Consider the following 12,344-nt stretch of genomic DNA (forward strand, 5'->3'; position numbering starts at 1 on the left):
GGAATCGAACCCAGGGCCTCAGGCATGCAAGGCAAGCGCTCTACCACTGAGCCACCTTCCCAGCCCATCCTCCCAATTTTTACTTCTTGAGTCACTGGGATTATTGGGATTATAAGTGGCAGCCACTACTCCTGGTGAAAGGTTTTTCTTATATCTAAAGAAAAAACAAAGCCAGAAGTGGTGCTATGTCCCATGACCGGACCCCTCCCCCCACCCAAAGAATAATAATACAAAAGAAAAAACAATGAGATAAGTAGTAATTTTGAAATATGGTTTGTGACTATGCAAGCTTCTTATAAAACTAGTCCATCTAATTTCAAATTAAAGGGATATAAAAAGGATGATGAGTGAAATAATTTTCCTTTCTCACTGGCTGAGTTTACTTCTAGACAACCATTGTTACCAGTTGGTGTATTTTTCTAGAAATAAATTATGCAAAGACAAGAAAAATGTGTGGGAAGTTTGTGTACAGCTTTCTTTTTCCTCTGCCTTAACAAAAATGAACTGTTGTGCATCTGGACTTCCTTTTCACTGTTCAGAGATCTGTCCTTTTTCAGTGCATGAAAAGCATTTTCATTCTTTCTCATATCTGTAAGGTCTCAGATAATCTAGTAATTGCTTTCAGTATTATGAATAATTGTGAGTTGGATAATTTATCTTTTAAATAAAATCTTCAGTATAATCTGAATTAGACAAAGGTGACTGAGAAAAGGAATTTAGAATAGCTTCTGACAGGACAATAAAATATTTTTCAGTGGATGATTGTGTTTAAAAAGATAATTTGACTAGTCCTTGATTATACTGCCGGCTATAGGAGTCTTCAGAGTGCTTTATGAGTTGTCTGTAGGGTTTGAGTTGTAGATAAGACTTGGTCTGTACTAGTGAGTGAGAGGTCAAGCAAATGCTTGGTGTTGGCTATATTTAGGATGATTAGTGGGTTATGTTTATTCTTTTAAACTGCCCACTCCTTTTGCTTACCTATTTAAAAAATATTCTTTGAAGATATTTTTAACCTACTTCCAGGGGACATATAGTATAGAGTAGCCAATTGAAGTTTTGGTGCTAACAGTGATTAATTTTGGGGGGCTTAAAAGTTGAATAGGGGGCTGGCTGGGAATATGGCTTAGTGGTAGAGTGCTTGCCAAGCCTGTGTGAAGACCTAGGTTTGATTCCTCAGTACCACACAAACAGAAAAAAGCAGAAGTAGCGCTGTGGCTCAAGTGATAAGAGTGCTAGCCTTGAGCAAAAGAAGCTCAGGGACAGTGCCCAGGCCTTGAGTTCAAGCCCGAAGACTGGCAAAAAAAATAAGTTGAATAGGGTGAGTCTTTAACTCCCATTCCCTGCATGGGGAGTAGGAACTGTTTTTCTTTCACTTTATTTTAATCCTGTTTTATTAAAATAATCCTTGCTAAAATGTTAAAAAAATGTTGAGTTAGGGCATAATTATTTATGAGAGACCTTCGTTTGTATTTGCAAAATCATTTAAGAATTACTTATATCAATCAAACATAACAGAATATGCTTTTGTTTCTAGGCGAAAAATTTAGAGAACCAGTGGATAAGTTCCTGAGAGCAAACTTCAGTAAAGGGTGCCCACCCTTGTTCACTACTTTGAAATCTTTATATTACAATACAGAAAAGGTAAAATTTGGTATTTATTCAGTTTTACTATTCTTATAGAAAGATTTCCAAGTAATATATGCTATGAATTAATCTCATTTCTCTATTAATGTTGTTTACCTTAGTAATTAAGTCTAATAACAGATAACTAAAACTATATATATATATATATATAGTTGATATAAATAATATCTGAGGAAAATCAATCTATGAAATTTACAGAAAGCAAAAACTTTGAGATTATTATAAGATTATTTTTAGAGAGGTAGTAAAGAAAATACAATATATACATGTACAAAATACCATAGGGAAATCCTTTTGTATAATTAATATATACTAAAAAAGAAGATGACAGGTCTGGGAAGGTGGCTCAGTGGTACAGTGCTTGCCGTGCATGCATAAAGCCCTGGGTTCGATTCCTCAGCACCACATAAGCAGGAAAAAAAAAGCCAGAAGAGCGCTGTGGCTCAAGTGGTAGAGTGCTAGCCTTGAGCTGAAGAGCTGAGGAACAGCACCCAGGCCCAGAGTTCAGGCCCCAGGATCGGACCACACTCACCCCCCCAAAAAAAAAAAAAAAAAGAAGATGACAGCAGAGTGGGGAGTGGTATCAGGAGAGACGGTTAATGGAGAAGGCAAACGAGGGATAATATGATTGACACACCTATATGCATGGATAAAAATAGAAAATTGCTGAAATTATTTTCAGAAGAGGAGAGAATGATAAGGGAGAGAGATAGAAGGTGTGAGGTTTATAGAGTACATTGTAGGCTTGTATGGGAATATCACAATGAGTTGGCCTAGTTACTCAGGCTGAGATTTTAGGATTATGAAGCCAATAAGGGCAGTAAAGCATATGAGACTCATATCTCCAATTAATTACCAAAAAGCTGGAAGTGAAACTGTGGCTCAAGGGGTAGATCACCAGCCTTGGCAAAAAAGTTAAGGGAGAGCATGAGGCCCTGAGTGGGAGCCCCAGTACTGGTGCACAAAAAGTCACAACAAATCTTGCTTGTACAACTAACATATGTTAATTTTAAAAAAACCAAAACCTTTGAAAATATTAATATTTTTTAAAATTTTTATTGTCAAGGTGATGTTCAGAGGGGTTACAGTTACATAAGTAAGGTAGTGATTACATTTCTTGTCTAACTTGTTACCCCTTCCCTCATTTTTTTCTCCCTCTTTCTCTCCCTCCCAACTCCCCCCTCCCAAGTTGTACAGATAATTTCAAACATATTGTCTTGTGTATATGGCTGTTACATTGGTTCCCCTACCCCCATCCTTTGTCTCACCATTCTGTTGTTCCCCTTCCTTTGCCTGATTCGAATAAATGTATATACAATACCAGGGTCCCAAAATCAAATACAGTGACAACAGGGGATATACCATAGGGGGAAGACCATACAAAAGAAACAAAAAAGTCACAAGAGTACATTAAAAAAACAACAACAAATAAAAACCTTTTTTTTTTTTTTTTTGGGTCCAGCCGTGGGGCCTGAACTCTGGGCCTGGGCCCTGTCCCTCAGCTCTTCAGCTCAAGGCGAGCGCTCTACCACTTGAGCCACAGCGCCACTTCCGGCTTTTTTCTTTTTTCTTTTTGCCTCATGCATGCAAGGCAAGTGCTCTACCACTGAGCCACCTTCCCAGCCCCAATAAAAACCTTTTGTGTCCATGTCTTGGAGTTCATTTCGCTTAGCATTATCTTATATGGTCATATGTACATAGCTATTGAGCTATTCTCCTCATCTGCTAAGGTTATCCTAGGTATATACTAATTATTACAAATAAGGGAGACAATGGGACTTGTGTTTCTTTGGGTTTGGCTTACTTCACTCAGTATGATTTTTTTCCAAGTCCTTCTATTTCCTTACAAATGGGGCAGTGTCATTCTTTCTGATGGGTGCATAGAATTCTATACCACATTTTCTTGTGTGTGTATACACACACACACACACACACACACACACACCACATTTTCTCGATCCATGATCCATTCATCAACTGAGGGGCATCTGGGTTGATTCCATATCTTAGCTATGGTGAATAATGCTGCAATAAATATAGTTGTGCTGGTAGATTTAGTGTGGCCTTGTTTGTTGTCATTTGGGTAAATGCCCAGAAGTGGGATTGCTGGGTCATGGGGGAACTCTATGTGGAGTCTTTTGAGAAACCTCCATAATGCTTTCCAGAGTGGTTGAATAAATTTACACTTCCACCAACAGTGTAGTAGGGTTCCCTTTTGGCCACATCCCCTCCAGCATCTATTATTAGATTTCTTGATTATAGCCATTCTAACTGAGGTGAGGTGGAATCTCAATGTTGTTTTGATTTGCATTTCTTTTATGGCCAGAGAAGTTGATCATTTCTTCATGTGTCTTGGCCATTCTTATTTCCTCTTCAGAGAAGTCTCTCTTTAAATCTTTAGCACACTTATTAATCGGGTGGTTGTTTCTTTGAGATTTGTTTTTGGGGGATTTAATTTTTGAGTTCTAAGTATATTTTAGATACAAGGCCCTTGTCTGTTGTATGGTTAGTGAAGGTCTCACAATCTGTGGGCTTTCTACTGATCTTGCTAGCTATGTCCTTTGCCATGCAGAAGCTCTACAGTCTAATGCAATCCTACTTGTCCAACCTTTATTTGATTTGTTGTGTTTCTGGGTCTTTATTAAGAAAATTTCAGCTTGTGCCAAGGAGCCCTAGAGTTTCTCCTATTCCTTCCTGTAATGTTTTTGGATGTCTGCTTTTACTTTGAGGTCTTTGATCTATTTGGAATTGATTCTGGTGCAGGGTGATATATAAGGATCTAACTAGTTTTCTACAGGTTAAAGTTTAACCAATTTTGCCAGCACCGAAGAGGCTGTCTTTCTTCCACCCTATTTTTTTGGCTTCCTTACCAAAGATTAAGTGGCCATAGGTTTGCAGGTTCATTTCTGGGTCTTCAGTTCTATTCCATTGGTCCTCAGGTCTGTTCTTGTGCCAGTTCCAAGCTATTTTTATTACTATAGCTTTGTAATAGAGTTTGAAGTTTGGTATTGATATTCTTCCAGGACTGTTCTTTCCGCTAAGGATTGCTTTTACTATTCAGGGTCTTTTATTATTCCTTATGGATTTTTGGATTGCTTCCTCTATTTCATTAAAGAGTGATGTTAGGAAATTGATGGGTATTACATTGAATTTGTAGATAGCCTTTGGAAGTATTGCCATTTTCACAATCCTCCTAATCCAGGAGCCTGGGAGGTTTTTCTACTTCTTCAGTTCTGCTTTAATTTCACAATCTTCCTAATCCAGGAGCCTGGGAAGTTTTTCCACTTCCTTCTGCTTTAATTTACTTTTTCAGGTTTTAAAAGTTTTCATCATAGAGGTCCTTCACTTCTTTGGTTAAATGAATTCCTAGGTATTTTATTTGGGGGAGGTATTAGAAAAGGAGGAGCTTTCCTGATTTCAGCCATACTCTTCTCATTATTGCATTTAGAGAAGCCTTTTTTTTTTTTTTATTTTGGTCATGGGGCTTGAACTCTGAGCCTTGATGCTCTACCACTTGAGCCACAGTGCCACTTCGAGTTTTCTGGTGGTTAATTGGAGATAAGAGTCTCAAGACGTTCCTGCCTGGGCTGGCTTTGAACTGTATCCTCAGATCTCAGCCTCCTGAGTAGCAGGGTTATAGGTGTGAGCCACCAGTGCTCAGCTAGCCATTGATTTTTGAGGGTTGATTTTATACCCTGCTATGTTGCCAAAGTTTTGGATCAGCTTGAGTAACTTGGGAGTGGAGTATATGGGATTCTTTAAATATAGCGTAGACTCAAGTTCTCTGCAAAGAGGGAAAGTTTAACTTTATTTTTCCCTATCTGGTTTCCCTTTATGTTTGCGCCTTGCCTTATTGCTGTAGCTAGGCATTCTAATACTAAATTGAAGAGAAGTGGAGAGAGTGGACGTCCTTGTCTCATTCCTGAATTCAGAGAAAATGGCTCTAGCTTTTCGCCATTAAGTATAATGCTGGCTGTAGGTTGGTCATACACAGCCTTTATTATATTGAGGAATGTTCTATGGATTCCTAGTTTCTCCAGAGCTTTCATCATAAAGGGGTGTGGTTCTTGTGAAATACTTTTTCTGCATCTATTGAGATGTGGTTGTTGTCTTTGTTCCTTTTGATGTGATGAATTACGTTAATTGACTTGCGTATATTGAACCAGCTTTGCATCCCTGGAATGAATCCTTTTTGATCATCGTGTATGATTTTTTTTGTGTGAATTATTGAAGTTGATTGGTCAGAATTTTGTTGAGAAGTTTTCCATCGATGGTCATCAAAGAAATGGGTCTATAGTTCTCTCTCTCTCTCTCTTTTTTTTTTTTTTTTGGGTCCGGTCGTGGGGCCTGAACTCTGGGCCTGGGCACTGTCCCTCAAGGCTCAAGGCTAGCGCTCCACCACTTGAGCCACAGCACCACTTCCGGCTTTTTTCTTTTTGCTTATGTGGTGCTGGGGAATCGAACCCAGGGCCTCAGGCATGCAAGGCAAGCGCTCTACCACTGAGCCACCTTCCCAGCCCCCTTTTTTTTTTGTTGATTGTGGGGCCTGAACTCTGGGCCTGGCCACTGTCCCTCAGCTCTTCAGCTTGAGGCTACCACTCTACTACTTGAGCCACAGCTTTACTTCCGGCTTTTTCTGCTTACGTGGTTCTTAGGAATTGAACCCAGGGCCTCATGCATGCAAGGCAAGTACTCTACCACTGAGCAGCCACCTTCCCTGCCCCCCTATCGTTCGCTTTCTTTGAATATTATTTTTTTTTGTGGGTATTTTTTCTAGGATTTAAAAGTTAACGTTCTAGAAGCCTTTTAATTATTATTTTATAGTGTAATTATATATTTTTCAATTTGTAATGCAAGTTTTTAAAGTTAGAACATGGATAATTGAGTTACTGCAACAGTAAAGTGCCATTTAGTCAACAGAATATGAATGACTAGCTTTTTTTTTTTTTGCTGGTTGTGGGGCCTGAACTCGGCCTGGACGCTGTCCCTCAGCTCTTCAGCTCAAGGCTAGCGCTCTACCACTTGAGCCACAGTGCCACTTCCGGCTTTTTTCTTTTTGCTTATGTGGTGCTGGGGAATCGAACCCAGGGCCCCAGGCATGCAAGGCAAGTGCTCTACCACTGAGCCACCTTCCCAGCCCCATGACTAGCTTTTTTGTGTATACCAGTACTGGGGCTTGAACTCAGGGCCTTATGCTGTATATACATGCACACACACATTGTGTGTGCATGTGTATGCATATATCTAAGTTGGATACCAGTGACTTATGCCTGTAATCTTAATTACTCAAGAGGCTGAGATCTAAGGATCATGGTTTGAAACCAGCCTGGGCAGGGAAGTCTATGAGTCTCTATTACCAATAAACTACTCAAAAACAACAGAAAAGCCTTAAGTGGACCTGTGGCTCAAGTGGTAGAGCTTTAGCCTTGAGCAGTAAAGCTTAGGGATAGTACCCAGGATGAGTTCAAGCGCCAAGACCAGTACTCCCCCAACTCATCCTCCCCCCCTCCCCCAAATATATAGGTGTTTATATTTTGGGTGTGTGTGTTCCTTGGGTTTGAACTTAGGGTCATGTGTTTGCTGGGCAGATACTCTACTTGAACTCAGGGTCATGTGTTTGCTAGGCAGATACTCTACTTACTATTTGAGCCAGTCTTCCAACCCATGTTTATATTTCTGTTTGGTATATGTCTTATACTTTTTTCTTACTAATTTTTTTTGTTATTTGTTTAGTTAGCTATAATTATTATTACAATTTACTCAGCATTTTATTCTCCAGAAACTAAAGTACACACCCTATTTAAAAATAGCCTAGTTGCAGTTTTTGCAGACTGCCAGTAGATGGCATTTTAAGTTCATGAAAAAAATTGCCTATGCAACTTGAGTACTAAAAATTTAAGCCTAGAAAAAATACATTTTTAGTTATTGGTAGTCTAAGTGAAATTGGTGGTTATGATAGATTCAAGATATCCATTATCTTTAACTTTGTTTTGTAGTATTAGTAGTTCTCAATCTCTTACTTGTGTATCAGACTTAACTAGGGGACTTGTTAAACAGATTGTGTTGAATCAGAAATGCTGATTCTTTCTGTCTGGGGTGCTGTCCAAAAGTATGTGTCTCTAACAAGTTACTGGGTGGTACTGAATCTTGATGATGTTAATGATCTGAGGATCATACTTTCAGTACTATTCTTCCTAAACCAAAATAATCAAACTTTGGTAAAAACAAATAATGATAAAATTATAATTTGGCATTTATTTTATTGATATAAAATGCATGTTTATGGGGTACAGTGTAATAATTCAAAATGTGTAAAATATTGATATAAATGCATGTTATGGGATACAGTGTAATAATTCAAAATATGTGTAGTATATAATGATCAAGTAGAGGAATTAACATTTCTTAAATCTGTATCATTTCTTTGACTGGGAATCTTCAGCTCCTCTCTTAACAGTTTTTATGAAATACCAAAAAAAATTGTAAAGAGCTATTGTTACCCTGCTTTGCTATGGAGCATTAGAACTTAATCTTCCTATCCAACTGTATCTCTCTATCCATTGCCCACTTTTTCTTTGTTGCCCTCTTTTCCTAGCCTTTGATGACCACTGTTTTGCTCTGTAAATGAAATGTATGCAGAGATTTCTTTTACAGAGAAAACAGTTTTTTGATATGAACAAAAGCCACCCTCTTTTTCCTTTTCCTCCTTTTCCTCTCCCCTCTTCCATTTTGCTTGTCTCACTAGATAGACTATGCTGGACTTAAACACAGGATATTTCTACTTCAGCCTCTCATGTGAGGATTACAAAAATATGCCACCATGCCCAGTGGAACCACTATATTAAAAAAATCATACATTTCATTATTTAAAACAAAAATAATATACCCATTTTTGACCACTGTAATCGACTCATACTTTCACTGAGTGTATTTCTCTGAATGTGTTAGTTAAATCATTGCATGTAAATTTTCTTGACATCTTTTTTTTCTGTTTCCCATTTTCCTGATAGTTAATGTGGTTCCATTTTATTTCCTTATTGCCTGTCTTAATTCTATTGGTGGGAAGCCATAATAAATTTTGATTAACTGGTAAAGAGGCCTGAGAAAGAAGGAAATGGCTTTTTTTCTTCTGAAAATAAAAATAACTAATGCTCTAATTTTCACCAAATAGTAAGCAAAATTTCAGAACTTGTTTTAAATTGGGCAGAAAACCTGTAATTAGGTATAGGTTTAACTTTCTTCCCTTTGCCAGAGTTACTAGCAATAATAAGCAAAATATAGTCATTTAAAATTTCATGTTTACCTCTCAACCCTAGAATCTTTTTACTTGACTTTTTAATAAGGAGTAGCAGTTTTGGAAATCTGAATATTTATATGTCTTATAGCTTCACCAAATGGGAGTAAAAGGCCAAAAGATTGCTGTTAATAAATACATGGTGTATTTATTTTAAAAATAGGTATTGTAATAATACTTTTTGTTGTTGTTGTTGTTGGACTTGAACTGGGGGTCTGGGTGCTGTCCATCAGCTCTTTTGCTCAAGCAAGTGAGCCACAGCACCACTTCTGGTTTTCTGGTAGTTAGTTGGAGATAAGAGTCTCATGAACTTTCCTGCCTGGGCGAGTGTTGAACTACAGTCCTTAGATCTCAGCCTTCTGAGTAGCTAGGCTTGTAGGCATGAGCTACCAGTGCCTGGCTTGTAATAATAATTTGCCTTCAAAACCTTATACATGCTTATTGAGATGAGAAGTTACTATTCTTAAAAATTGTTTATAGGGCTGGGAAGGTGGCTAAGTGGTAGAGCGCTTGCCTTGCATGAGGCCCCAGGTTCCATTCTTCAGCACCACATAAGCAGAAAAAGCTGGAAGTGGTGCTGTGGCTCAAGTGGTAGAGTGCTAGCCTTGAGCTGAAGAGCTGAGGGACAGTGGCCAGGCCCAGAGTTCAGGCCCCACAATCGGGAAAACAAACAGTGTATAAACACAGCAGTGTATAGGTTCTTTTTTCTTACCTCCTGCCTGAAATAGGCAGGTGGGAACAAAGCAGACACCCTAATAGTGATACTCTTAGTAGTTCAATGTCCTGAAAAAAACTGTTTTTCAGATCTAATTTAATTAGTAATTAAAATACCTTCAGTAAGCTTAAAAAATTTAAATGTTTCTTTGACAGGTTTCTATAATCCAAGAACTTGTTACAAATTATGAAGCCTCTCTTAAAAGGTGTGACTTTTTTAGCCCCCATGGTAAGTTCAATTTAGATTGAATTGGAATTTGATTACTCATTTCAATTTATTTTTAATCACAGCAATATTATTTTGTTTATTATATGTGTGCTACATGCTAGCTACTTATTAAATAGCTTTTGAACTAGTTCATGAAATGAGAGCACTTTCAATCTTTTTTTTTTTTTTTTACTAATCCTTGGGCTTGAACTGAGGGCCTGGGTATTGTCCCTAAGCTTTTTTTTTTTAAATGCTTCAAATGTAATGTGTATTACATGTTTATTACTGTGCCCATTATTAAAATAACCAAAGAAAAATCAATTTAAAAAATGCCCAACTGTCAATCCAGGCAGTATTGACCTTTCAGCTTGACTGGTTCATGGTAGAGCATAAATATGTGGGCATCTGAAGCAATTCCTTACAGACCCAGCTTGATTCTTCTCCAGTGTCTTCTCTTGGAGTTGTACCTGGTTTTGTTACCAGTTTTCATCCGAATCCACAGGGGAATGGGGTGATTTTGCTTTTGTTTCTTGGCCAGAAACCGCTTGATTCTGAAAGTCTTGTGAGAAGACATGATGGGAAGCTCTGGAAGGCACAGTAACCACGATGGTGAACAAAAGCTGAAGAGCGTCCCTAAGCTTTTTGCTCAAGGCTAGCACTCTACCACTTGAGCCCAGCACTACTTAGGAATCGAACCCAGGGCTTCATGCACGCTAGCTAGGCAAGCACTCTACCACTAAGCCACATTCCCAGCCTTTTTTTTTTTATTCTTGTTTTTGTTTTTCTGCTTCTGGGGCTTGAATTCAAGGCTATCCCTGAGCCTCTTTGTGCTCAAGGTTAGTGGCTTTTTCTGAGTAGTTTTTTGGAGATAAGAGTTTCATGGACTTTTCTGCCTGGGCTGGCTTCTGAGTAGGTAGGATAATAGGCATAAGCCACCAGCACTCGGCTTAATCTTCTTTAATTTAAAATTTCCATAATCTTTCAGAGTAGGAGTTAGACCTATTTTAACACAAGTAAACAGACCTGAGAGGTTGAGTGGCTTGCTGAACATCAAGCAGTTAGTTTATTTGGAACCTATTTTTCCCCAATTCCTTAATTCTCTGCATTTTCTACTGTTTTTTGTTTTTTTGTGTTTTTTTTAAAACTGTTAATCCTGTGTGATTTAGTCATGTGTTTCCATATTTATGGGGCATGTATAAATCAAGACAGCTTAATTGAAAACTCACTAGATTGTTATCAGCCATGCAGATAATATCTAGGGTTTTCATTTGTCTTTTTCATATCATTATACTTTGAATATATGTACCATTTATACATTACATAAGTATTTTATCTGTATCTATATCTATGTACTTTTTTTCTTGTTGGTTGTGGGACTTGAACTCAGGGCCTGGGTGCTGTGCCTGAGCTCTTTTTTGCTCAGGGCTAGCATTCTACCACTTTGAGCCCCAGTTCCAATTCCAGTGTTGTGGTGGTTAATTGGAGATAAGAGTCTCATGGAAAAATAGTCTCATGGACTTTCCTGCCTAGGCTGGCTGGCTTTGATCTGTGATCCTCAGATCTTAGCCTCCTAAGCCGCTAGGATTACAGGACCAGTACCCAGCCCTTTGAATATTTTTAAAGCAAATTTCAGATACAATGTTTCAAATAAAACACTGGAAGTATGCACTTCCAGTTAATATATACATATTATCCTGTATCATTATTTAGTACGCAGTCTACATTGAGGTTTCCTTCATTATTCACAATAATATATTCTTGCTTAATGGACATATTTCAATCTAAATCTAGTTAAGGCTACTTTTTGCATTGAGGTTTTATTTTCATTTAATGTATGGCAGTAATCAGCCCTTCTTTTTAAAAATGTCTTTTTTAAAGGTCATTTGTTTTGTAGAGCATTTCATATTTTAGATTTGTCTGATTGCTTTCTCATGGTATCAGTTTACTATATGTCATTCTTATTATATATCATATTTTTTTGGAATGTAGATAGTTAGAAGCTGGTTGAGTACTTTACAGGCTGTACATTGTGCTTGATGTGTATCACATCAGGAGGCAGAAGGCATTCTGATGCTCTTATTTGATGTTAGATTGATGAGTCTATTAAAAGTTTTATCATGGACTGCTGACCTAAGGACTTAAGTACCCATTATCTAGCTCCCTTATTTCATTTTTTTTTCATTTCTTAATCTTCATTTTCTATATTTATTAGCTATATTTATTAAATGTATACGTTTCAACATTTATTCGAGTATTTTTTTTTGTAGTGATAATATGGATTAAAGCCAGGAACTTAACTTGTGATTGAGCTATATTCCTAGCCATGGAATTCTTCCTTTAAAGAATTTGCTCACATTATAGTGTTCTAATTTATGCAGTGATATGTTTGCATCATTTATTGTCTTGTCATTTAGTTAGCTGCAAGAGGAAACCTGTTGGTTTTGTTGAATTAAATTTACTCTTTTCCAATTTATTTTGGTTTTA

General features: G+C 37.6%; 1 protein-coding gene and 1 pseudogene across 5 annotated transcripts in view; one reads left to right on the forward strand and one right to left on the reverse strand.

Moving 5' to 3' along the window:
- The window catches only part of Naa16 (N(alpha)-acetyltransferase 16, NatA auxiliary subunit), a 56,236-nt gene that overhangs the window by 25,322 nt on the left and 18,570 nt on the right, over nucleotides 1–12,344 (forward strand). For all 5 annotated transcript variants that reach the window (XR_001174836.1, XR_001174837.1, XR_001174838.1 and 2 more), the window contains 2 exons: nucleotides 1,535–1,641; nucleotides 9,809–9,881. Coding sequence is in view for 2 of the 5 variants with exons in the window: in XM_013011018.1 (XP_012866472.1) it covers nucleotides 1,535–1,641; nucleotides 9,809–9,881 (180 nt within the window). In the remaining 3 variants the exon portion in view is untranslated. The remainder of the gene's footprint in view (nucleotides 1–1,534; nucleotides 1,642–9,808; nucleotides 9,882–12,344) is intronic.
- Nucleotides 10,139–10,488, reverse strand: LOC105981740 (annotated as a pseudogene).

Source organism: Dipodomys ordii, unplaced genomic scaffold (genome assembly GCF_000151885.1).
Source record: "Dipodomys ordii isolate 6190 unplaced genomic scaffold, Dord_2.0 Scaffold1, whole genome shotgun sequence".
Classification (NCBI taxonomy): Eukaryota; Metazoa; Chordata; class Mammalia; order Rodentia; family Heteromyidae; genus Dipodomys; species Dipodomys ordii.